Source organism: Alternaria dauci, chromosome 5 (genome assembly GCF_042100115.1).
Source record: "Alternaria dauci strain A2016 chromosome 5, whole genome shotgun sequence".
NCBI lineage: Eukaryota > Fungi > Ascomycota > Dothideomycetes > Pleosporales > Pleosporaceae > Alternaria > Alternaria dauci.
Genome location: NC_091276.1, coordinates 1,404,969 through 1,431,158, shown reverse-complemented (window position 1 = coordinate 1,431,158; position 26,190 = coordinate 1,404,969). Strand labels below are relative to the sequence as shown.

The 26,190-nt window shown below is 52.5% G+C and overlaps 7 protein-coding genes across 7 annotated transcripts; 3 read left to right on the top strand and 4 right to left on the bottom strand.

The window, feature by feature from the left end:
- The first annotated feature begins 1,386 nt into the window (after positions 1-1,386).
- ACET3X_005960 (uncharacterized protein) lies at positions 1,387-7,650 on the top strand. Its single transcript, XM_069452120.1, has 3 exons — positions 1,387-1,959; positions 2,010-7,181; positions 7,231-7,650. The coding sequence occupies exons 1-3, from the start codon at positions 1,679-1,681 to the stop codon at positions 7,310-7,312; spliced, it is 5,535 nt and encodes a 1,844-aa protein (XP_069306320.1). The 5' UTR covers positions 1,387-1,678; the 3' UTR covers positions 7,313-7,650.
- Positions 7,651-7,809: 159 nt separating this feature from the next.
- On the top strand, positions 7,810-11,682 carry ACET3X_005959 (uncharacterized protein). Its single transcript, XM_069452119.1, has 3 exons — positions 7,810-8,563; positions 8,620-11,159; positions 11,212-11,682. Exons 1-3 carry the CDS (start codon positions 8,102-8,104, stop codon positions 11,453-11,455), a joined length of 3,246 nt encoding a protein of 1,081 aa, XP_069306319.1. The 5' UTR covers positions 7,810-8,101; the 3' UTR covers positions 11,456-11,682.
- A 3,436-nt stretch (positions 11,683-15,118) lies between these two features.
- Positions 15,119-16,768, top strand: ACET3X_005958 (uncharacterized protein; the record flags this gene model as incomplete). Its single annotated transcript, XM_069452118.1, has 1 exon — positions 15,119-16,768. One exon carries the CDS (start codon positions 15,119-15,121, stop codon positions 16,766-16,768), a length of 1,650 nt encoding a protein of 549 aa, XP_069306318.1.
- A 752-nt stretch (positions 16,769-17,520) lies between these two features.
- On the bottom strand, positions 17,521-18,061 carry ACET3X_005957 (uncharacterized protein; the record flags this gene model as incomplete). Its single annotated transcript, XM_069452117.1, has 2 exons — positions 17,521-17,942; positions 18,004-18,061. The coding sequence occupies 2 exons, from the start codon at positions 18,059-18,061 to the stop codon at positions 17,521-17,523; spliced, it is 480 nt and encodes a 159-aa protein (XP_069306317.1).
- A 1,321-nt stretch (positions 18,062-19,382) lies between these two features.
- Positions 19,383-20,241, bottom strand: ACET3X_005956 (uncharacterized protein). The gene is made up of 2 exons (XM_069452115.1): positions 20,092-20,241; positions 19,383-20,004 (listed from the first exon to the last, which is right to left on the bottom strand). Exons 1-2 carry the CDS (start codon positions 20,153-20,155, stop codon positions 19,667-19,669), a joined length of 402 nt encoding a protein of 133 aa, XP_069306316.1. The 5' UTR covers positions 20,156-20,241; the 3' UTR covers positions 19,383-19,666.
- A 1,127-nt stretch (positions 20,242-21,368) lies between these two features.
- On the bottom strand, positions 21,369-22,835 carry ACET3X_005955 (uncharacterized protein; the record flags this gene model as incomplete). The annotated part of the gene is made up of 5 exons (XM_069452114.1): positions 21,369-21,965; positions 22,012-22,093; positions 22,158-22,264; positions 22,412-22,487; positions 22,768-22,835. The coding sequence occupies 5 exons, from the start codon at positions 22,833-22,835 to the stop codon at positions 21,369-21,371; spliced, it is 930 nt and encodes a 309-aa protein (XP_069306315.1).
- Positions 22,836-24,071: 1,236 nt separating this feature from the next.
- ACET3X_005954 (uncharacterized protein) lies at positions 24,072-26,041 on the bottom strand (the record flags this gene model as incomplete). Its single annotated transcript, XM_069452113.1, has 3 exons — positions 24,072-25,174; positions 25,222-25,799; positions 25,851-26,041. 3 exons carry the CDS (start codon positions 26,039-26,041, stop codon positions 24,072-24,074), a joined length of 1,872 nt encoding a protein of 623 aa, XP_069306314.1.
- Positions 26,042-26,190: the final 149 nt, after the last annotated feature.

Genomic DNA, 26,190 nt, shown 5'->3' with positions numbered 1-26,190 from the left:
GTACGGGTAGCCTCTGGAGAGAATTACACCTTTCACGGCAACAGTGCGAAAGGGACTAGCGAGTGGACGGGTTAAACGATTGTATGAAGAAGAACAACAAAATGTAGGTAGCAACAGAGTGCTCGTGGGACACAGACAGAGCAGCCGTGATGTTTGTTGGCTCAGGGCGAGATGCATTCCCGCCCAGCTGCATGGGGGATGGCGCGGTATGGTTAGGGGGTGTTAGCAACATGACTAATTCGCGTGCGAGACAGCTCAATGCATCAACAGCGCGCCGAACATGGATGGCGAGTCTTGGTTTTCGTGGCCACTACCAGCTACGGCGCCCACCCGATGGGCCTGTGTGATACGAGCGGGTGGCGCTGGCTGCGATTTCTAGCCCCTATTTTTAGTTTGTTATTCATGGCTGCCATATTTCCACACACACAAACACACTATCGAAGGCTGTGAAGAAGCAACCGTCGGAGAATTCACGTCACTCAATGGCCAGAGTGTAATCGATAAGGCGGACGGCACACCGTCGGCGTCTGTGGAGATGGCTTCCGGTGTCTGCAGCTTGTAACATAGCGTGGGCACGTCGCAATGTCCACTCTCACTCGCTTTCATCTAGCGCTCATTTGTCTTTAGATCGATGGTTTCAACCAGACCGAATCACGCCGGGACAATTTCAACCCTCGACCTGACGTCAAAGCACCAACCCCTCGTTGGGACCGACAGAATCAATCCTTGAGTGGCCCCCCAGCGCGGGCGCTACTCAAGGGTCTATGGTAAAGTCATGTACACAGCACAGCCTGTTGGCTCCTGGGGCAGTGGGCCGTCTAGCCCAACGTCCTCACGCCAGCAAGAAACAACGTTAGCTGAGCGGCTGGCGGGAGACGTGAGCATCATGGAGTAGTGTCCGCGGTGTGAGCATTTCTCGGTCGCCGCGCAATCGATACGGGTTGAACAGCTAGTGCATTGAAGCGTGCAGCGATGATCGTTCCCGGGGGAGCGCGACCACTAGCCTGCGCGTCTGGGAGTGGTTCTCTCTGCAACGCGCCTCTGGGTCCCGAATCCACGCCTGGGGATGCAAAGTGCAACGTAGAAAAGAATGTCGACGAGACTTGTTTCTCTGATCCAGGCCATGCGCCGCGTTGCCTCGTCGTGTCGGCTGTCTCGTGAGCAGTGCGAGAGGGAAAAGTGCCCAAAGAAAGTTCCCGTCTCATCAGTAAGCAGACGAGTGGAGCCGCAACCGAGATGCGAGGCAATAGGGCAGTTCAGCGTATTCTATTCTATTTTTGCGCCCCCTTTTCGTGATCGCTGGGTCTCCCAGTCAACACACGCCAAAGGGTGGCTGGTGCAGCGGCGGGCGAAGCTGAGCTAGAAGCATCGTAGCCCCATGCTCTCCAGTGCGCTCCGGCCAGAGCAGAGCAGCCAGCATACTGTACCGGCCCCTTTGCTCTGCAAGTCAACGGCTTTGAACGTCCTTTACCTTCGTTTGTACACCCGTTACCACGCTCGCTGATTGTAATTATTGCCGCGGCGTGTTTTTCTTGTTTCCGCCTGCATTCTGAGTAGCCCTCTGGACGCACCACCGACAAGAGACAACAAATCCGACGAGCAATTGCCATCCGACACTGTTGCTCCTGCCTGACCCTCCAGTCCCTCACTCGCTCCCCTGGGGACGCGGCTGCCCACCATGGCTTCCAATCCGCTGCAAAACCCCTCGCTGCCATCGCTGCCCCAGCACCAGCAGAACGACACGGGCTTGACTTCTGCCCTTGCCAGCCGTTACCACGCACATCTTCCCATCGCATCCCTCTCATCGCAGGGCATTGTCGCAATCAACACATGCACAGATGCCAGCCTGGGCGTGGACGGCGGCAAGGAAGGGAGTGCCCACCAGGCCGCAGAGGACCTCTCCCTCCGAGCCTACACGCGTCTGGGACATCGTTCTGAGGACCAGGCCATCGTGTTTCTGTGAGTGTCTTCCAAACTGACATGCAATCTTCCTTGCTGACATGTTGCAGTGGCGAGTCTGGCGCTGGAAAGACGACCATCCGTGGACACATGCTCAGGTCCTTCATGTCCTACTCCTCGACACCCCTTTCCAAGAAGATCGAGCACGCCAACTTCGTTTTTGATGCCTTCACCACCACAAAGTCCCTCACCACCCCGCAAGCCTCCAAATCCGGTCTGTTATTAGAGCTCCAGTATAATACCACCACCGCAAACAACGCAACTCTTCTTGGCGCTCAGTTCCTCGCTCATCGTCTCGAGCGCAGCCGCATTGCTTCTGTGCCCACTGGAGAGCGCACCTACCACGTTCTCTACTACCTCCTCGCTGGTACCAGTCTCAATGAGAAGAAACATCTCTTCCTTGACGCAGTAGGTGGAGATGGCAATGGTGGCAACCGCACCTCGCTTGGTTCCAACAAGAGATGGCGCTATCTCGGACATCCCACACAACTCAAGGTGGGCATCGACGACACCAAAGGCTTTGCTGATTTCAAGGCTGCCCTACGCAGGCTTGAATTTGGTAAGGAGAGCATTGCAGGTATCTGCGAGATTATGGCTACGATTATGCACATCGGTCAACTCGAGTTCGAGATGGGTCAAAACACTACCCCTGCGCCCGACGAGAGCGGTGGCTACTCCCACGAGGGTGGTGAGTCCATCACCGTTGTTAAGAACAAGGAGTCTCTCGTACCCATTGCACAATTTCTGGGTGTCGCCATGTCCGATCTAGAGCAAAGCTTGCGATACAAGTCCAAGACGCTCTACCGCGAGCGCGTCACCGTCATGCTGGATCCCAAGGGTGCGCGAGCCAACGCAGATGAGCTCGCCCGTTCCCTCTACTCACTTCTTGTCACATGGGTCATGGAGCAGATGAACTCTAGGATCTCAGTGCCGTCTGAGCAAATTTCCAATACCGTTTCAATGGTTGACTTCCCCGGCTTCGCCAACTTTGCGGCCACCGGATCGTCACTCGATCAACTGCTCAACAATACTGCGAACGAATCTCTCATCTCTTTCTGTCAAGAGAGCTTTTTCCAACGGCAAATCCAAGAGCTGGAAGCCGAGGAGATCTCTCTGCCACCCATGGCATTCTACGACAATACCGCCGTCAAGACGGGCCTCATGAAGCCAGGCAATGGCCTCTTGAGTATCCTCGATGATCAGATGCGCCGTGGCAAGACTGACATGCAATTCCTTGAGGCTATTCGCAAGCGTTTTGACGGCAAGCACCAAGCCATCGTTCCTGGTAGTCTTACCGTCGTGCAACCCGGTAGCAACTTCCCTACGCCCAACACTTCGCCAACCTTCACCATTCGCCATTTCACAGGTGACATCGACTACAGCGTCGAGGGCTTATTGGAAGAGAACGCAGAGCTTATTTCTGGTGACATGATGCATCTGCTCAAGTCTGCCCAGGCTCCGTTCGTTCAACAACTCTTTGGACAAGAGGCTCTCCAGAAGATGTCACATCCCAAGGAGAAGTCAGCTATTGTACAAGCCACCGTCAGCTCCAAACCCACGCGCCAGCCTAGTCTGGCCAAGCGGAAGGCTGACAAGACCGGTCGATTTGGACGTCAACTAAATGTATTCGACGAAGAGGCCATCAGTGATGCCGAAAGCAACATTTCTGGCACCAAAAAACCTGGAGAGTCTCAGAAGCAGACTGGTGCCGCGGGCCAATTCATCAGTTCCCTGAGGACCATTGAGTCGACGTTGCGGAAAGCCAACGCTTACTTTGTCTTCTGCTTGAAACCCAATGATCGAAGGATCGCCAACCAGTTCGACAGCAAGTGCGTTCGTCAACAAGTTCAGGCCCTCGGTATTGCAGAGATCAGTCAACGTCTCCGGGTTGCTGATTACAGCATTTTCATGCCTTTTGCGGAGTTTCTCGGTCTTGCTCAGACTGATCTTGCCATTGTTGGTAGCGACAAAGAAAAGGCTGAGATGGTCCTCGATCAGAAACCGTGGCGAGAGAATGAAGTCCGTGTTGGCGCCACTGGTGTCTTCTTAAGTGAGAAGTGCTGGCTCGAGATCGCCAACGTATCGAATCTCGCTCCTTACGCCCGTGGGCCTGCTGATTCCAACGACAATCTGCTTACTCCCGATGCCGGTCGATCGTTTGGTGACGTCCGAACTGGCCTTCTTTCGCCCTCGCCTGGTGCATACTACGACGACAAGAGCGGCAACTACTTTGGTCAGAGAGACATTGACGCTCGCTCAGAAGCGCCGTCTGGCGTCACCAATGGTGACATGTTCCATGGCTTGGAACAGCCCAAAGCTATCGACGACGAGAAAGCAGCTGATGCAAAACTCCAAGAAGTCGAAACTATCCCCACTTCCAGCAGTCGAAAGAGATGGGTCTTCATTGTCTACGTCATGACATGGCTCATCCCCGATTTTGCTATTCGCTACATTGGACGAATCAAGCGCAAAGACGTGCGAATGGCATGGCGAGAGAAGTTAGCCATCAACATGATCATTTGGTGGAGCTGCGCGTTCGTCATTTTCCTCATGATTGGGTTCCCCGCCGTCATCTGCCCGAAACAACACGTGTACTCTTCTGCTGAATTGACTTCCTACGACGGCAAGGACGGAAACGAAGCTTACGTTGCCATCCGGGGTATCGTCTACGACCTGGGAGAGTTCATCCCACACCATTACCCCAGCATCGTTCCACAGAAGAATCTGGAGAAGTACGCAGGAAAGGATGCGACCAATCTATTCCCCGTACAGGTCTCTGCTCTGTGCTTAGGCAAGGATGGACAGGGTATCAACGACGCCGTTCAACTTAACTACAAGAACTCCAATTACACCGACTCCTCCGTGAACAACCTCATCAGTGCCACTGATCTCAATGCGCAATATCACGACTTCCGGACTTTCACCAACGACTCTCGTCCCGACTGGTGGTTCGAGCAGCAAATGTTCCTCAAGGCCAACTACATGAAAGGCCGAGTTGGATACAGCCCTGAGTACTTAAAGACGCTTGGCAACAAGGGTAACTTGATCGCCTACATGAATGGCCGCGTATATGATTTCACGGATTATGCTCCAGGTGGTCGCGAACTCAAGTTCAAGATTGGCGAGGAACCCACCGATACAGGAAACATTGATGCCAACTTCATGCACCAAGATGTCGTGGACATCTTCCGAGTTCAGGCTGGTAAAGACATTACCAAGTACTGGCAGAACCTCAACTTGGACGCTACAACAAAAGCCAACATGGAGACCTGCATGAACAACCTCTTCTATGTCGGCGATGTGGACACCAGAAGTTCGGCCAAGTGCTTGTTCGCAAAGTACTTCCTTCTTGCGATTTCCATTATGCTAGTCAGTGTCATCGGTTTCAAGTTTCTTGCGGCTCTTCAGTTCAGCCGAAAGACGGATCCAGAAAACATCGACAAGTTCATCATCTGCACCGTTCCCGCCTATACTGAAGACGAAGACTCCCTTCGTCGCGCCATCGATTCTGCCGCTAGGATGAAGTATGACGACAAGCGTAAACTACTCGTTATCGTCTGCGATGGTATGATTATTGGTCAAGGCAACGACAAGCCCACTCCTCGTATTGTTCTCGACATTCTGGGTGTCCCTGAGGCTACCGATCCCGAGCCACTCAGCTTTGAAAGTTTGGGCGAAGGCCAACGTCAACACAACATGGGCAAATGCTACTCTGGTCTATACGAAGTACATGGTCACATCGTGCCTTTCCTGGTCGTGGTCAAGATCGGCAAGCCTTCGGAAGTCTCCAAGCCTGGTAACCGCGGAAAACGTGACTCGCAGATCATTCTCATGCGATTCTTGAACCGTGTGCACTACAATCTCCCCATGACTCCGCTTGAGCTCGAGATGCATCATCAGATCCGGAACATCATTGGAGTCAACCCCACCTTCTATGAGTTCCTCCTGCAAATTGATGCTGATACTGAGGTCGCACCTGATGCTGCCACTCGCTTTGTTGCAGCCTTCCTTCACGACACTCGCCTGCTTGCCATTTGTGGTGAAACCGCACTCACCAACGCCAAATCCTCGTTCGTTACGATGATGCAAGTGTACGAATACTTCATTTCCCACAACCTGACCAAGGCTTTCGAGAGTCTATTCGGCTCGGTCACTTGTCTTCCTGGTTGTTTCACCATGTACCGCATTCGCGCTGCCGAATCTGGAAAGCCACTATTCGTCAGCAAGGAGGTTGTAGAAGCCTACCAGGAGATTCGGGTTGACACTCTGCATACGAAGAACCTGTTGCACTTGGGAGAGGATCGTTTCTTGACTACGCTCCTCCTCAAATTCCATCCCAAGTACAAGACCAAGTACACGATGCGAGCACATGCTTGGACCGTGGCGCCTGACAGCTGGTCCGTCTTCATGTCCCAACGTCGTCGCTGGATCAACTCTACTGTTCACAACCTGATTGAACTCATTCCGCTTACCCAGCTTTGTGGTTTCTGTTGTTTCAGCATGCGCTTCATCGTCTTCATGGATCTACTTTCGACGGTTGTACAGCCTGTCATTGTCGTCTACATTGGTTATCTCATCTACACGTTGGTCTGGTCGCCTGACATCGTCCCTGTCACGGCGTTCATTCTTCTTGGTGCCATTTATGGTCTACAGGCCATCATCTTCATTATCCGACGCAAATGGGAGATGATTGGCTGGATGATTATCTACATCTTTGCAACGCCTGTCTTCGCCTTTGGTCTACCTCTGTACTCTTTCTGGTACATGGACGACTTCTCCTGGGGTAACACTCGTGTCGTTGTTGGTGAGAAGGGCCAGAAGATTGTTGTCACTGACGAAGGCAAGTTTGACCCTGCCAGCATCCCTAAGAAGAGGTGGGAGGAGTACCAAGCAGAGATGTGGGAGCAGCACACCATCCGTGACGACCGCTCGGAGGTTTCAGGTTACACCTATGCTACCAGGAAGCCGTTTGGAAGCGCATCCGTCGCTGGCTCAGAGTATGGAGGCATGCCACCATCCCGCTCCATGTCTCATCTCAACCTCCCGCGCTACGACAATCACTCGCGGATGAGTCTCGCCCAGAGCGGTTATGGCATGGATAGCATGGAGATGGCGAACCTGCCAAGTGACGATGCCATTTTGATTGAGATCAAGGACATCTTGTCCAAGTCTGATCTGATGAACGTGACCAAGAAGCAGATCAAGGGCGAACTAGAGCAGAGGTATGTTCAGCCATATATAATAACACGATCAATACTAACATTACGGCAGATTTGGATGCGATCTTACGCTCAAGAAGCAGTTTATTGGCTCTGCTGTCGAGTCCTTACTCATCAGCGGCCAGCTATACTAAGCCTCAAGGGCTGCAGTTAGCTTCCGCTTCGTTGATGCTTCACGATTCTACGCGTTGCCATAAAGACGTCGTTTCATCATCAGTCACGCACACGGTTATGCTTCTGCACATGGCTTTCATCGTTACCATTATAATATCGTCGCTGCATTCTCTCATTGGGTCGGAGTTTGAGGTTCTGGCACGGCGTTGGATGTACTGGAATTTGTTGGAGTAGCACACTTTGTATTTGTTATCTTGTAGTGTGCTTCGCATGGAAGGGAAAATCTGGGTGTAGATCTGGAACGTAGGGTGCGAGAATAGCTATGAAGAATTGCATTGTGACATCTATGTATATCTACCATGTTTTGCTCTGCCGGTTAGGGTCCTCGTTAGTGGAAAGGTGTTGCGAATGAGAGGCAAAGACGTGCAAGCCATGGGCGCCATGAGTGGTCCAAGCGCCTCTTACCCCTCCATAGCTAGCCGTTCGCCGCCCGCCGCCACACAGAACAATCGGTAAACTGCAACGGAATTTCGCAGAAGCCAGTGTGCGTTCGCGTTTCTCTGTCACTCTTTCACGGTCCAGGCCTTTACTGGTTGATTCGGGACCTGTCTTGTTCGGCTCCAGTTTTCCCCTCCTGCCACTTCCACTGTGAAGCGCGCGGCCGCCTGCTGAACCACTTGCGATTTCTCAAAGTACGATCCATCGGGTGCAAACTGTCGACACAGCCACGCCTCATCACAACACGCCTCTAGCGACATCTGTATATACGAGTCCGCATACCGCATCCGTAGCAATACGCTACAAGCAAAATGCCGCCAAAAAAGAAGGGCAACAAGAAGGCGCAGAACGACGACTGGGAAGCCGAGCTTGGCGAGTCTGTCGCGCCTCAAGACAGCGCTGCAGCAGAGCCCCAGCCTGAGGATGCTGCCGCCGACGACGATGCTGCAGGCGGTGGTCTGATGGCTGCTCTTGCAAAGCGCGGCAAGAAGAAGAACAAGAAGGGCGCAAATCTAGAAGTCGAAGGCGAGGACCCACCTGTTGATGGCGCAAACGGCGACTTCGAAAACAAGGCACCACAGGAGGGGACCTTTGACGACGACGATGATGATGTATTTGCCGGAAACTACGGCAAGAAGAAGGGCAAAGGTGGTGCTGCTGCTCAGCCAGAGGAGCCTGTCGAGGAGAAGGCCACCGATGCCCCGCGCGTAAAGACCAAGGCAGAGAAGGAGAAGGAAAAGAAGGAAAAGGAGAAGCAGCGAAAGAAGGAACTGGTACGAGTCTACCGACTATGTTACCCGTCGCATGAGTGTGTACTGACCAGTATTAGGCTGCGAAGAAGAAGGCCTCTGGCCCTGCCAAAGCCGAACCTGCGACGCCTACTGAGACCAAGACAGCTGCCGCGGCCGCACCCTCAGCCCCGACAACTACCTCAGATGCCGCGCCTGCTGCTGGGGGCAAGAAGAAGAAGCTCAATCCTGCGCTAGCTGCTCTCCAGAAGCAACAGGAAGAGCGCAAAAAGAGAGAAGAAGAGATGGCGCGTGCTGAAGCCGAAGAGAAAGCCCGGCTAGAGGAGCTGGAGCGACAAGAGGCTGAAGAACAGAAGCGCAAGGAGGAAGCCAAGGCACTCAAGAAGCAGAGGGAGAAAGAAAAGATTGAGCAGCTGAAGAAGGAGGGCAAGTATATGACCAAGGCCCAAAAGGAGGCAAAGGCAAAGAACGAACTTCGCCTACAGCAGCTCCTAGAGTCAGGTAGCACCAAGGTCGCTGGGCTTGCCGACGAAGCCGAAAAGAAGAAGAAGCCAGTCTACGATGATCGCAAGAAAAAGAAGAAGAAGCAGGCTGAGAGTCAACAAGAGAAGGAGGCTCGAGAGGCCGAGGAGGCGGCTAAGAAAATGGAAGAACTCAAGCTGGCCGAAGAGCAAGCCGCCGCTGCAGCCTCAGCTGCAGAGAAAGCCCGCCTCGACGCCGAAGCGAAGAAGGGGGAGGACGGTGACTCTGCCGACGACTGGGAGGCTCAAGCCGACGAATTGGAGGGTGTCAAAGACAGTTGGGACGTCGACACCGATGAGGAAGAAGAGCGCAAGGCAAATGAGAAGAAGGCCAAGGAAGAGAAGATGGCGGCCGAGAAAGCTGCTGCAGACAAGGCCGACAAGTCCAAGGACGCCAGCTCTGATTCTGATTCTGAAGACGACAGCGAAGACGACTCGTCGGAAGACGAAGAAGGAACCGCCGCGCAGCGAGCCGAAGCCGCCCGTAAAGCTGCCGCCGCCGACCGACGAAAGCAGGCTCATGAGGAGGCTCTTGCTGCGCGGTCAAAAGACAACTTGCGATCTCCCATTTGCTGTATTCTCGGCCATGTCGATACTGGTAAAACAAAGCTTCTCGACAAGATTCGCCAGACCAACGTACAAGAAGGCGAAGCTGGAGGTATCACACAGCAGATTGGTGCTACCTACTTCCCCGTTGAGGCACTTCAGAAGAAGGTTGCAGTCGTTAATAAAGACAACGACTTTGTTTTCAATGTCCCTGGTCTCCTAGTCATCGACACACCCGGTCACGAGTCTTTTACCAACCTCCGCTCTCGTGGTTCTTCGCTCTGTAATATTGCTATCCTCGTTATCGATATCATGCACGGTCTTGAACCTCAAACCATCGAGTCCATGAAGCTTCTTAGAGACAGGCGGACACCTTTCATCGTCGCTCTCAACAAGATTGACCGTCTGTTCGGCTGGAAGAAGATTGATAACAACGGCTTCGAAGACAGTTTGAGCCTTCAAAAGCCCTCCGTTCAGTCTGAGTTTGAAGAGCGATGGACCTTTGTTCGCACTCAGCTGCAGGAGCAAGGTTTTAACTCGGAAATCTTCAACAGGAACAAGAACATGTCCAAGTACGTCTCCGTATGCCCAACATCAGCGCATACTGGAGAGGGTATCCCTGATATGATCAAACTCATCGTCAAGCTTACGCAAGAGCGCCTTACAAACAACCTCATGTACCTTTCTGAGGTTGAGTGTACTGTGCTTGAAGTCAAGGTCATCGAAGGTCTTGGTACCACTATAGATGTTATCTTGTCCAACGGTGTTCTTCACGAAGGCGACCGCATAGTATTATGTGGTAATCCAGAACCTATAGTAACCAACATTCGAGCGCTATTGACGCCGGCTGAGATGAAAGAGCTACGGGTCAAATCACAATACGTGCACAACAAGGAGGTCAAGGCTGCCATGGGTATCAAGATCGCTGCTGATGGACTTGACCAAGCCATCGCCGGTTCGCGTTTACTTGTCGTCGGTCCTGATGACGATGAGGAGGATCTCATGGACGAGGTCATGGGTGATCTAGCACACTTGCTCAGCAAAGTCTCCAAGACCGGTCGTGGTGTCTCTGTCCAAGCATCCACTCTGGGTTCGCTTGAAGCGCTCCTCGAGTTCCTGCGTGTCTCGAAGATTCCTGTGTCTACTATTTCCATCGGTCCGGTTTTCAGAAAGGACGTCCTTCGAGCCGGTATCATGTTAGAAAAGGCCAGAGAATACGCTGTCATGTTGTGCTTCGACGTCAAGGTCGACAAGGAAGCCAAGGCGTATGCAGAGGAGGTCGGTGTTAAGATTTTCGAAGCTGACATCATCTACCACTTGTTCGACAAGTTCACAGCGCACATGAAGCAACTGGAGGAGCAACGAAAGGAAGAGTCAAAGATGTTGGCCGTGTTCCCTTGCGTACTCAAGCCGGTTGCGGTTTTCAACAAGAAGGATCCTATCATCATTGGTGTGGATGTTACTGAAGGTGCTTTGAGAATGACAACGCCCATTTGCGCAGTCAAGAAGAACGCCACCACAGGTGCTAAGGAAATCGTTCATCTAGGAAGAGTGTAAGTTTGCTTTCCCTCTACTACCATGTCCTTTTACTAATTCGTCCAACAGCACGTCTATCGAACGTGACCACAAACCTATGCAAATATGCAAGAGGGGTCAGCCCTCCGTCGCCGTCAAGATCGAGGGCAACAACCAGCCCATGTACGGTCGCCACTTGGAAGAAGACGATATTCTGTACTCTGCTATTAGCCGAAAGAGCATTGACACACTCAAGGAATTCTTCAGGAGCGACGTTAGCCAGGAAGAGTGGAAGTTGATTGTACAGTTGAAGCAGATTCTTGATGTCCAGTAAAGATGTGGTAGGGGTGCAGATTCTAGGGACAAAAGTGTAAGAGTCGAGGTGTTATGGCAGTAGTGTATGATTTTCACGTCTGGTTATGTAGCTTATTTGCTCCTTTGGCCTTTTCTTCTTCGTGTCGCAAGCAACAGCATTGTTTGGCGTTGTAGTGCAACACATTTATTCACTATAACTTTGTGACTTAAACCTTTTCCCGTCGTTTCGGAAACATAACATACAGACCTCGAAGTAGTACAAATGTGATGATGTCGCGTTGAGACAGTTGGTTCGTCTCTCAAGGTCATTGCTGTTGTGGTTTCTAGGGAGGTTTGCGGTTTGATTTGCAACGGCTGTACGCTTTGAGATCCTCAATCTATCTGGAAGCGCGACTGGAAGCGGCATTCTGAGAGAGGCAACAAGCCATAGAGGGTATATAACAGCATTGAGATATTATCCTAGCTGTAGTTTTGGCCTCCCTGATTTCACTGAACCCAAGGGTCTCCATGGAATGCCTCATCACTGAACAATCAACAACTATCTGGGGTGGCAACAATAGGCGTCGTGCCTTTAGGTGACCCTATATGCGATACGAGTTATTGCAACCCCGTATTCGATTCTTCGGAAAGCCTCATCAAAGTAAACCCCTTCTCTGCTTCATCAGCCCACGCATCGTCATCACCGACAGGCCAGTCAACCTGGACCTCGAATACCTCTAGGTCTTTTCTTCTCCCAATTTCAGCCAATGGAGCGAACACGAACGACTCTCTCGTGATTCGTACATGTGGTCGCCCACTCTCTAACACTGCAATGAAAGCTTGCTCACACAACTTTATTCGCAGTTTGTTGAGCGACTCCATCCGAGCTATTATATCACATGCTGCCTGCCATTTACGAATGTCTCCGGTGTCAACAGCGCGTGATAGGCGCGATATGAGTGACCTTGAGGAAGGAGCCAAGTGTCTGAACCTTTGTTGATATTCGCGGGGTAAGCCCCAGATGTAGCCTGTAAAATCTGCATACCGAGGGAGGTGTCTTGCGTCAAGATAGAGAGATCGGATACTGTTGAAATGTCGCATCGGGATATGTTCCGCAGCAACGACCAGAGTGTCAAGGTCGTTGAACTGCCAAGTTCGGTGCGCGTAGAAAAGGTCAAGCATCTCGTAGTATCTGTCAGCGTCAGCGTTGGTGCTCTTTTTTTATACACAAGTATCAGGACTTACAGCGCACGACAGGTCAGCATCAAAGCCATTACCCCAAGCTTCGACTCTTGATATAGTGTGTTGGCATCCTCGCTTCCTTTGCCATTGGCGACCTCTTCGGTATGTAAAACAGCTAAGCCTGATGAAGCTTTTGCAACCTTCAAAAACGTTTCTTCGCCCATGCAAGGATGACCTTTAATGCGGTATCCGCGTGGCAGTCTAGTATTCCATGATACATTCAGATAGTTGCTCCGGGAGGAAACGAGACGAATATCAGAGTAGGTAGCATCGCGTGCAGTGAAAACGTAGTCGTATATCATAAGACGAATTTCGAGTGGAAGGGTGAGGAGTTTGGAGCAAGGAACGGCGTCCCGCTGGTGCTTCTGCTGTATTCGCCTGCATGTGGTTAGGTCGCCCACAATTATAATGTACTCAGGAAAACTACTGACCTACTGTTCAATGAGCTTGTCTTTTCCTGAAACGCCACTGCGATATGCCTGATCTTGAATGCAATATTCGATGCAGAGCTGAAAGAGCTTAAGCACGACGGTCGTTGCCGACTCTTGTCTACACCTTCGTCGCTTTGGTGTGGAATATTTAGTTCGGCCATTTGTGTGTTGGTAACTTTGTTGTGTTAGGACTCCAAGGTTGAGATTGAAGTTCGGAAGTTATGGCGGTTGTAAGTGAGGCTATGTGTGCCAAGATGTGCTGCATCCACTAGGCTGGAGGGACAATGCGGTTGGCCGTTGCGTGCCTCACTCTTCCTGTATCTGATTGATCGCAGTAGAACATGCGTCGGCCTAGGCGATAAGTGGCATTCCTGTTGACAATGATGCAGTCTCAACACGCCTATGATGTGCGACAAGACATGTGAACTGCGCCCGACTGGAGGTTGAAGAAGCCACAGCTAATAATCGAACGACATATTCCCATTCCATTCTCTCAAAATCTGATTGCCGTGCTTTTCCTCGTCAGTGGAGAGAGGCGTGACCCACTTGTGGTAGCGGCGTAGCATGCTCGATGCCCTCGTAGCTGAAATCAGGAGTTGTTGCGGAGATTTGCATCGCTGCCGTAGATGAGAAAAAGATGACGATCGCCAACACCGTGTGTCAAGTTTGTTCATCCCGGTCAATAGAGCGTAGAACTTGACATCTGATGCAACTTCGATTCCAATTCGGGGGGTCGAATCAAAGTGGGCGCCAAGGGCACACATCCGCTTGACCACCATGGAGGTGGTTTGTACTTGAAAAGTGCTGAGAGGAAAGTGTAGACAATCTCGAGGGACAAAACTAAGGATATGCTGAAAATCCTGGTGATAGTGACTACTCCTGTAGATGCCGAGGGCCGAAATTTGTGTCAGAATTGCGTGGTCGTTGCTGTCGCAGAGTGATGACGGGCTTCATTTCCAACGCGAAAAAGCGCATAGTCATAGCTGACCGCGCCAGTTTCGCGTTGCCTGCGTTGGTTTGAGACACGCAAACTGCGAGGTCCGAGGGAGGAGGCATATCGATACGAGGTAGTGGCTCAGACCATGCCGCGCATACTCACCTTCATTATAGAAGAGCTCTTACGGAAGGAAGTTGTTGAGAGCACCATTGGCTGGGTCGGACCTGCAATTAGCTGCGCCGCAAAAGTGGGGCCAATGATGAACGATCGTGCCAGCCCTGATGTACATTGTCAAAGCGTAACACGACTGGCTTATTTGTGTTTCCCTTGTTGCATCTTACAATCCTACGCCGGCACACCAAGTGCATCCATAAAGAGAAGGCAGCCAACTCAGGCATTGCGCAACTGTCCAACGTGTGAGCGTTTGCGACTAAACCGCGGCCAGACGTTGCTAATTGCGACACACTGTCTAAAACTATGCCTCTGATTGCACCAGCGCGCGATAACAGCTAGTTAGTATGCCGGCTCTAGATGACTGAGTAGGCTAGTAGTGAGTTTCTTCTCATGCTTCTCCAGCATCCCCAGAGGCACCCGACTCGGATTAGAGTATAGAGATGTGTTCTCCCTTCACAGGCACTAATGACTTTCCGTTGACCTGGAGAATATAGTAGACATCTCTGTGCTGTTGAGGTTGAATAAAAAAGAAGCACTGTTCGCCGTCATCAGACCCGCTTCACTAACGTAGCGCTGGCACGATCCCGACCTCTAACTTCACCCGATCCCTAGATGCAGCCGGCTTTCAAGTTCGAACAAGCTCAACATGCTAATTTTTGGACCGATCGGAGCCAGGATCATCCAGATGCACTACGAGGATCTACCAGTCCAGGTCGCGGAATACCTGATCAACACCAAACTAGCATTTACGCGGCAATCATGCTGTCTGTGCAGAAAGTCGTCTTATCGGAGTTTACCCATGGTGGGCCATGCTAAAGTCATGGCGCAAACGCTTTCCTTCTTTTCAGGTCTCGCGAAAGCTCTGTCGACTGGTTGCCAGCTTCCTTTCCTCATCACTGTGAAGTGAAGAACACACGTCATGGCCACTCCAAGCACTTCACGACCCGTTTCTTGGTCAGACACAACAGCAGCATCGACAAGACCACCAAGTCCAGTCAGTGTCGAAAACCTTCCTAATGGAGTTCGTCAGCCATCCACTGAGATGGACTCGAAACCAGATTCCGACACCGAGAAAGGACCTCAGCCGTGTTCAAACCAAGATGCAACACCAACCGCTGCTGGTGCCTCATCGCAAGTTCGCCCTACAACTATCGACTGCGACGGTCCTGACGACCCTCTGAACCCTCACAACTGGAGTACAGCGCGGAAGTGGTACCAGACATACACGATTTCTGGTATTGCATTTGTTGGGACATTCGCATCGTCCGTCTTCACACCTGCTATCGAGCAAACAGCGTCAGAGCTCGGCTCGACGCAACTCATTGCAACGTTTGCATATTCGATATATGCCCTTGGACTAGCTTTTGGTGGACCGTTCGCTGCTCCTCTTAGCGAAACGTTTGGGAGGCGACCCGTCATCTTCATAAGCTTACCCATCTTTGCGCTCTTCGTCCTAGGCACGGGTTTCGCGCAAAGCATGGCGAGTCTGGTGGTGTTGAGGTTCTGGGCTGGCGTCTTCGCTGCGCCCAGTCTGAGTATGGGGTCAGGCACGTTGAGCGATATTTGGCCGCCTGAGAAGCGCTCTGGTCCTATGTCGCTGTACGTCGCAACACCATTCTTTGGCCCAGCTTTAGGACCGATCTTGGGTGCTGTAGTAACCCAGGCACGTGGATGGCGTTGGACTTCATGGCTGATACTCTTCTTCACTATCATTTTCGTCATTGCGCCCGCTCCGTTCTTCTGTGAGTCCTATAAACCCGTCCTCCTACGTCAGCGCGCAAAAAAACGCAATCTTCCATTCCCGCCATCGCCCACCGAAGGCATGTCGTTGCCAAAGGTCATCAGTATCTACGCCTCCAAAACGCTCACTCGGCCCATGCACATGCTGCTCACCGAGCCCATCGTGGCAAGCTTCAACACGTACAGTGCCTTCAATTTTGGCTTGCTGTACGCCTTCTTCGCCGCTTTCCCGTATGTGTTTGAAATAAAGTATGGGTTCGACAGCATCTCCACAGGCCTCACATTCCTTGGCCTGGGTGTCGGTGTCATTGTAGCTACCGTTTGCATCGTATTGTTCAGCAAACTTTACTACCTGCCTCGCGTGCGGAAGGCGATTGCAGAGAAGAGGCCGATACCGGCTTTTGCAACGTCACGACTGGCGCCTGAAGAGCGTTTACCACTTGCGTTCGCGGGCGGACCCATACTCACCATCGGCTTGTTTCTCTTTGGCTGGTCTGCAGCCTACCGTGTACATTGGATCGTGCCGACCATTGCCGAAGCCTTCTTTGGAATGGGCAATATGCTCATCTTCATGGCATGTATGATGTACATGACTGACACATACGGACCACTATACAGCGCCAGTGCCATGGCCTCGAACGCTATATTGCGGTATATACTTGGTGGAACCTTTCCCCTCTTTGCAGTCCAGATGTTCCGAATTCTGGGTCCACAGTGGGCTTGTACAGTACTTGGCTGTTTGAGCATTTTGGGCGCGTGTATGCCGTTTGTTTTGGCTAGGTACGGCGAGGTACTGAGAAGCAGGAGCGGATATAAAAGAAGTGGTTAGTTTTGGGGCCAAGAGCGGGACAAGACTCAATGCCATTTCAGTTTTGAATTCTGCATGTGGCATCGTGTCCTTTGATGCGTGTGACATGCTCTTGTGCCGTCCATCGACTTCACTCATAAGATGAACGCTGCTATTATTCGACACATTCGAGAATCTCGGCCCAGTGCTTACCGCTGATGAAGCAGAGGCATGCCAGTCGGTTGCTAAGATCCGCTGTGGTCGTCCTCGACGTCCAGCTACGCCACGAACCAAAAACATCTTCCGACAAGCAAAAAGATAAGGCAAAAAGCGTACCTTGACACGAGTGGGTTTCGAACCCACGCACATTTCTGTAGTAGAGATCTAAGCGGGGCTTAAATCTACCGCCTTAGACCACTCGGCCATCGTGTCGGATGGAGAAACTGGACTATTTTTCAAAATGATTGTAATATATCAGGAGCAAACATGTGAGCTCACAGTGCTATCTGGGTGAGAAGCATACACGTTGAGAAAAATGTGGTGATAGATGGTCACTTCTTGTCCTGATGCGGGGTACAACCGGGGTTGCATCATCTGTTCCCAATTTGGTGAAATCCCCTTGGCCGAAAGCAACAACGTCACTCTTCAGCAAACACCAAAATCTGTCCAAATGAGTGCATTGGTAAGAGCTATGCCTGAATACCCCTCATCATATAGATTCAGCCAAAAGCACCCAACTATATACAATCCATACCCACCTGCCATGTACATCTCGCCAACAGGACATTCTCCGTCTACGCACTCCATCGCTTTCCAAGGCTCTGAGCCGCCTGGGCATCGCCAGGGTTGTTCTGCGCGAGTGCCGCAAGAATAGACGCAACGTCGTCCTGACGCCTAGAAAAGGGAACGGCAGTGGCAACGGAAGAGGGTGCCCCCCGCTTGGCGGCCGCAGCGTGCTTAGGAGTGTTGGTCTCGATGGCAACAAAGCCATTTTGGCGCTTGGTAACGGGAGTGCCAGGGCTATCGCCAGAGGATGCAGCCTGCTTAGCAGCGGCAGCGTCGTCGGGGTTGTTGGCCTCGAGAGCAGCAAGAATAGAGTCCAAATTGTCCTGGCGGCGGAGCTTGACCTTCATGGCCGCAGCAGCAGCATCGGCGTCTGCGGGGTTGTTTGTGCGAAGAGCCTCAAGAATGGATGCAACATCATCTTGGGGGCTGGCTGGGGGGTGTTAGACGGACATTCGATGCGACATAGACACCATAGAGGTATGGAAGCTTACCAGCAGCGAAGACAGCGCTGGAGAACGCAGCTACGGTGATGAAGGCTGTGCAACGCATGTCTACTGGTTAGAAGGTTTCGAAGTGTATTGTAATGAAAGTTGATAGAAGAGAAGTGACCGGCACAAATATGATAACAGGATAGTATAAATGGGATAGCAATTGCTCAATCGACCTCATGACGGCGTCCGAGGGCTAAATACTATGAGCTGGAGTGATGAAGCCAGCGAGACATGACAGCTAAGCTTTGCGGTGTCAGGTGCTGAAGCTTGTCTCGAAATCCACTGTAGTTTCACGGTGTTAGCACGCCCCGGGTAAGAACATACATCATTTCGATGTTTGAGAGCACTGAATGACCTGCAGTAAACAAGGGATAGTCAGGTTGTTCAGTTTCCAATTTCGGTTTCCTGGGGTCGGGTAGGAGTATTTTGGTGTCATGTTTCGGGAACAGCCTCACCATCTGCCCAAACACAATTCTGAAACGATGCGACCTCGGTCTCCCCATACGACTTGCGCACCAGTTTTTTGCTTCTTCTGCCACGGTATCAAGTATCGGGGCGATCTGGATTCAGACACAGAGGCTCTCCAGACATGCCCCACCACCCATGTTGCGATACGGCCGAGTATGTGGACCTGATCATGAAGAGCCACAGCCTTCATCCCGCCCGTGTCAAGTCCATCTTTTAAATCAGCCACAGCCCTTTGATTCCACAAGATATGCCATTCCTCATTGTCTCATACCGTGTGTATACACCGTTTATTGCCATTGGGTGGGAGGACGTTGGTGCTGTATGGCATTCGTAAGAGGTCGAGCGATGTGCGTTTCATGGACGATCGAGCGGTACCGACTGCATTGTGATACTGGTCCTACAAACGATCAGCGAGGTCCGTGAAAACATCTTTGTGGTTTTGCTAGGTCCATACTTTGTTTCAGCGACTTCCGTAGAAAGGCACGGTTAGTATTATAGCAATAACCGCAACACTGCGGTTATGCTCGTTAGCACAGCAGCATTCGCGACGTTGTGCATACAATCGAACAAGTTAGGCGTCACTACTCCATACTTGTATCAATGGTTCATCTACAGCTCCCTCCGGTGGTGGGGGCCGTACCGAGGCAATCGCGGGGTTCTGGGGTAGGCCATCGATATGTATACCTGCAACGGGAGGTAAGACGAACTACCCAATAGTTGCTTAGCATTGAGTCGGACTTGGATATCGCTGCGGAAGAGTAAGTACGCAGTGCGGAATGTCCATGAGCTTACAGCTGAAGTCGAGTAAAAGGCTTGGCGCGACCGAGTTCCATCATCGGACAGCTAGAACAGCAGTAGCTCATCACGGAACGTGGCACGGGCATGGACAAGCTTCGATATCGTCTATAAGGGTCCAATCGACTTCATTGAGCTTAACGTCAGTCATCCGCACATGTCATTACCATAGCTAGAGCTTCCGCACGTGCGCTGGGTAAGGAAAGCGAGCCGTGGTGGTAGCTTGCTCTTCAGATTGCTCGTCTAAAGTACATGTTTTACACAATCTGACCGGCCACTAGAGTAGGAAAGAGGTAGTAGTCGTCCCTATGCACACACCCATCCGCAAGAAAAGTTTTCCACCTTGCGGCACCCCATACCATTGACCCCAAATGTCCGGCAGTCCATGCAATGCACACATCTATGCGACGTAGAGGAGCAAGAAGGACATCATGAGCGCGAAAAGACCAGTGGCCTCAGCGAAGGCGAAACCGAGAACGGCGTACTGGAAGAGCTGACCCCTGAGGGAGGGGTTGCGGGCAACACCCTGGATGAGACCACCGAAAACCGTTCCGATACCAACACCGGCACCGGCAAGACCGATGGTAGCGAGACCGGCACCCTGGATCTTAGCGGCAGCGACCATGGCGGCAGCGGTGGACTCGGCGACGATGCCACGCTTCTGGATGACGTTGCGGGCGGCGTTGTTGCGGAAGGCACTGCGGGCAGCGACGAGGGTGCTCTGCTGGGGCTGGCGGGCTGCGAGATGATGGTCAATGGCTGCTTGATGAGCTTGCAGAGCTCAAACCCAATGGCTTGAGCTGCTGCGGCAGGCGCGAGACATACCAGCGTTGGAGAAGCCGCGGGCGGCCACACGGGCGGCGCCGAAAGAGCGAGCGATGGCAACCATGGTGATGGTGTTGACGGTCGGAGTGGAGATGAGTTGGAGATGAATTGGTCCTTCAATGGATGGGGAGTGGTGGGAGGAGGATGGAGGAGGTGGATGCAAAAACTCGCTGAAGGGTTGATTAGCCGCCAAGAGTCCGTGCGGGAGCTCACATCGGGTTAGCGCTCCCCGTTTACTCCCGACAACCACCACCTTGCTCGGTGTCGTGAGGCTGATTAAGATGAGTGGGAGTTGTTGTGGAAGCTGGCAAGTCCTGTGAGACATGGCACCGAGCTGGGAAATTTTGGAGACCTTTACAGCCTTGTGTGACCTACAATCACCGCAGAGCCACATTCCTATCAACCGAACGAACCAAGCCGACTATCGACATCATCACGCTCAACATATCAGGCGAGACCCTCTGGCTCAGGTTCAAACATGGCTTAGTATTGATCAATTGAGGAAGATAGTGCAGTCATCTTCTCGACCTTGATCCCACTCTTTCATGTGCCCTGCACATCCAAGGTTCTTTACAATCCAAACATCCCGAAGTCTGGCCTATGTCGACAGTAGGTATTCCATGACACAAGAGTCATTACGACAAGACGGACTGTGTACAACAGTGACACGAAATGGTAATACCATACAAACTCGCATCCAATAAACAAGAACCCGCATGTGTGCTTGAGAGAATCAACGTGAGCACACCTGATAGATATCTTTGCAGTCTGACATTCAACATCACCTTCATCGATATTGACCGGTCATAGTCGTAACCACCTGGGCACCAAGTCGACAAGACCAGTGCGTGAGCATGCCATATCTGTACAAGCTCTTGCATACGCAACATGAAACAAAGACACATGAATGTAGTGCTCACATCGCATTGGACGGCGACTAAACTATCCCCCACATAAGACTTTTGGTAAGCATGACCCGTTCCCGCCTCATCCCATCCATCCCAGCCCGTCCCAGCCGTAACAACTCAGCCACATCTGCTCGCATCAACACTTGGTATCAGACTCAAAAGAAAGATTACAATACAGTCAAGCCCCGAGGGGCCATGATAAGAAGTGGTATTCAGACATTAGATGGTCGTAAAGACCGAGCACAAAGCAGGCGTCGACGCCCAACTCTCGTCGCAGGGAGATGACAGATGCGACTCGGCCCCTTCCCGCATGCATGGAAACAGTCATTAGATAATCAAAGGAAACGCCTCATCAAGAGCCGGTGGTGACTATTCAACCATAGCACTAATAGGTGTGCCAGCGCGGCTCTCGTCCACGAATTCGCTCATCTTCATCTTTTTGTGTCTTGGGCTGTCGGCTTCGATCTCGTCAAGTCGCCTCTTTAGGTCAGCCTCTCGCTGCTTGGTTTCCTCTAGCTCTTGTCTCAAGGTTGATTCCGTCTGCCGTGCTGATTGCTCGCTTTGTTCGAGTTCGCTCACGCGGTTCCGGAAGAGGTCGTTGATAAGCTCCATCTCTGAAACACGTGTCTTGAGCGCAGTGTTCTGTGCGGCAAGAGTCTCATACGGGAGAGGAGCTTCAAGATGGGAGCCATTGATCGACGAGTTGGCGGGTGAGGGAGCACGGATGCCGAAGCCTGGTAGCGAGGGCGAGTGGAAGTCGCCGCCATGCAGCGCCTGCTCGAACAGGTGCGACGGAGCGATGTTGGAAGGATGGTTGAAATTCGGGGTGCCGGTGCGTGAAATAGGCGATTGTGAGCGATCAGATAAGCCTGAAGAGATTTTGCCTGATGCGCGGCGGTGCTGGGCGAGGGCTAGCTGGCCATCGGCATCGGGATGTGCAGCAGGAAGACCACCTTGGTCACTTGTCTGTCGTGTGTTAGTCGTGACAGCAGCTACGAGGTGACCTGCATACCCTCTTGCGTCCTCCTGGCCCGCCGGTCTTGACGCGGTTGCGGCTCTTGATGACATCGGTCTTGAGTGAAATGGGTCGTGGCCTGCGGAGGTGAGGATGTGAAGTCAGCACACGTCTCATATGCATTCTGTATAGTCGCAACTTACCGGCCATGCAGCTTCAGGAAGAGACCACAGGCGTTGCAGAGAACAGCGCCCGTTTCATCGCGGCGCCACAAAGGAGTCGTGCTGGTGCTACAGTTCATGCACGAGGGCTAAGTAAATCAGCACGAGCATTTGTAGAAGGTACGGTACGAGGGAGCTCGTTGCTGGGGCAAGGGGTTATCGATAGGTGAGATAAGACCATAGTGATAGAGCGAAATGCCTTGACCTAAAACAACAACAGTCACAATTGTACGTACCGGTGAGCCTGCTTGTCCACCAGCAGTTGCGGGCGCAGAAGTTGCATAAGTCATGCTGAGGCCATTAGAGGGTTTGCTGGTTTCCATGTTAGCGGGTGAGTTGAAAAGTCCGCGGTGCAAGGCTTGGCGTTTGCGATAAGCCAGTCACGACCGGCACCCGCAGCGCTGCACGAACGTTTTTTCGTCAGTCGCACCTCAGCCATGCCGCATCCCCAAGGCATATACTGTTACTCTCTTGATGAGACACCAACGTGGATTACTGCGTATACCTTCAGGGCGTGCTTTGGCTGGGTCGCAACTCATCAAAAAAAAACCAACTGTCTTGTAGCTGGGCTTGCCATTCGAGAGGAACGTACCTGAGCGGAGACGGCATTTTCTTCTCAGGCGTCTCTTTCCTTATATTATCATTATCATTACTGTTCATGTTCGCGGCGGGGCAGTTTGATGCAGCTGAAGCTAGCGTCGCCAGCGAGGGCAGCTGGATCGAGGCATTGCTGCCATGCCGTTGTTGGGTGTATGAAGCCACGGTCGAGCTCGAGGATGGACGTGATATATCGTGGCCGATCGACGGCAGCTTGTCTTCGAAATTGGTAGTTGGCGTCTTGAAGGCGGGCAGGTCGAAAACCTGCAGAATCGAGGGTCTGCGAAACGAGTCGTCGACCTGGGGCCGAGGGAGGATAGAGGTAGCCAGTGCGGAAGCCGTGATGAGGTATTAGGGTCGAGAAACGCGTGGCGCCTCTCGAATTGTCGATAAGGTATTGGACGGGGTCGGGTACGCTTTGATGATACACACCAAAGAAGACGCGAACGGGCAGGTGGAGCTTCAAAAGAGTGTGGTATTAAGTAAATGAGCGACTACAAGGAGCGAAGGAGCGAAGGACCACAGCTAACAAAACAGTGATGAAAGAGTGTCTGTTGAGAGGAACGAGCACGACAAGAAATTGAGCTGCAAGGTACAAGATACGTTCTCTGCGCGTTTGTGGGTAAGTACTAAGGGGTCGTGACAGTGCGTATCGACCTATCGATATCCACCCATCTCATTTAACCCTAATTACCTGCATGACCTCAGAACTGCTGCCCCCAAGCGCCCCTCAGTCTCTTTTGAGCCGGGCCGTTTTACTGCTGTTGTACCAGCTTCGCCGTCGTGCCCTAGAACAAAGGAGCACTTCTTCAGCGATGCAGCCGTCCGGTATTAGATCACAGCCAAGCTCAGCACACCTCACACGTTCACATTCATCAACACCACACCCTGACTTGCAAGACCCACAAACAGATATCGTTGAAACGAAACAACCGTCCCGTCAGGCGCGTGATGGTTCACGCAGATTTGGCGCTTATGCTATTGCCCCTGAGGCTGAAGTCACACTAGTCCCACCACAGCCATGCATGTCTGTGCATATACCTTCAACTAGACCAATCACGGCCACCTTGTCTCCAACTTGTGGCTGTCCCGTAAAAAAAAGGTTTAAATTAGACAGGCAGCTGTCGCGTGAACCAAGTTCCAATCTGGAGAAGGGCATATTCAGGGTCTTTGGTCGTGCTACATCACGTACGTGTCTGTAAGGCTGTAGTTGAAGACATTTTGATCGTAGTGATTGCATCTGAGCGAGCAACGGCGATCCCGCGGATACACCCCTGGGAACCGCGCGGCGATTGCTGATTATCTACCAAAGGAGAACCAACCTTTCTTGGCCTGCGGCTTCTCCTCCTTCTCCTCAACCGGCGCCTTTTCTGGCTCTGGCTCCTGCACTTGTGGTGCGCGTCCAGGATACTCGACATAGTTCCACGCTACATCAAGGAAGAGAGGCTTGACTGGTACAGGCTTCAACTTCGGAGGCCATGTAACAAGGTTCTTGAGATCAACCGAGCCTGACGACGGGTATTCGTTCAGTCTCTCAACAACGGGTGCCGCATTCGCCAGTCCAGCCTTGGACGCAGTCTCGGAGTTTGCAAACAGTTGCGAAAGCGCCACAACACCTCGGTAATGCGAGTTCAGATTCTCCAGTTTCGTCTTCAGCGTCTGTGTCTGTTCACCCGATACTTCCATCTTGGGTGCGTTGGAATTCGAAGGTGATTGGGATCTTGGAGCAGACGCCGCCTGGCCTGCCAACGTCAATGCTCTGTTGCAAAGCGCCAAGGCTTGTTTTGGTGTCGACAAAAACGCATACGAGTGCGACAAGTTCAGGCACTTTAGCGCTTGAAAATATGCGCGCTGTCCGTCGAGTTCAGAAATGAAGCCAGTGTCGCGAGCGGCACCCCTGAGGTCTTTGACTGAGTCGATACTTTGCAGGATCGCATCGTACAGAGCGATGCGCTCTCGCAGGCGTGCCAGCTTGCGGCCAGTCGGTTCCTCCCGTTCGACCCATTGCTTGCCGTCTTTACGCGGCCGCCGCGGTTTCTGCGGAGGGTTCGTGGGGAACGTGAGCCCATCGTCTTTGCCAACAAGCACTCTGTTCCGCCCAACTCTCCATGATATGAGGTCATAGTTGACAGCCAGGTTCGTGACACGGAGATCCTGCATACGCGCATCGCCCTCGTCGACGCCTTCCTTCTCAAGCTCCTCGATGGCCCTTCGTGTTGCATCGACCGCGTCTTGGCTCGCGATGAGGATGTCGTCGTACGCATTGGCTCGGTCCTTGGAGGATGGGGTGGAGGCGGCGGTCTGGTCAAGAGCAGCAGAGGCGGTATCGACAGATGCTAGAGCCTGGCCAATCGCGGCGTCGACTACGTTTGCTGTTCGGCCTCGCCATGTTATCTGGGTGTCTGCGTGACTGTTAGCATTGTCTGAATATACGAATACCGCTACCTACGAGATGAGGCTGCTTCCTCTTCCTTCAAGGCTGCCGAGTCAAGCTTCTGCACAGCCTGGACCAGCTCTGCATCATCCTTTGGGAAATACTTCATCGCAACCGCCGGAACACCAACGGTGCGTGGGATGCGACTCTGGTACGCGGCATAGCGTATGCTTGGGTCGGTGGTCGCTGCCATGACATCTTTGAACAGGTCCTTCTTCGTAGCCTTGAGTAACGAGCTGTAGATGACGCGTGCGGCAGAATAGTTGGTGAGACAGGGCGCCCAGCGCGAGGGCGAGGCATTCTTGCTCTTGATGCCCTCGGCTTGCTTCTCAAACTCGTGCGCACCAGCCAGCGTGTATGCATATGCCTTTGCCTCAAGCACATCAGTGTCTGACGCCCCGCTTGCGCTCGTGTCGGAGACGAGATCTACAGCCTGCCTTGCGTACTGCAAAGCTTTGTGCAGGCGAGAGAGGATGTGTTGGCGCGTCGAGCCCGTGATGCTCCTGTCGGCGTTGTCCTCAGAGTGAGTGGCCTTTGTGGCCATGGCCTGCGCCCATGCCCGTTCCGAGTTGAGCAAGAGCACGTGGAGAGCCCTGCCACAGTCAGTTTCCGAGTCGGCATGTGCACAAGCTAGTTGCCCCTACTCTTTGTTGTTCTTGATGTCCTCTGCCGTCACCGGCGCCTTTGCAGCATATTTGGCGTTCTTGGGAGTTGCCCGCCCGAGCTTCTTGTTCACAATGCGGAGACGGCGCGACAACTGGCCGTGGTAGGTGTTGTAGTCGCCTATCAGGAAGGCCGACTCCCGGTAGTCGGTCACAAACTTGGTAATGTCCATGGCCGGGTTGGTGGTAAGGGAGTGCAACTGTGGGGGTGCGGCTCATGTGGAGGGGCATCAATTGGCGAGCTATCCATGGCCCTGCCAAGCGAATCGCCTTCTCAGGTCATTGTCGCGCCGTAAACTTTTCGAGACATCATAGAAGTTGG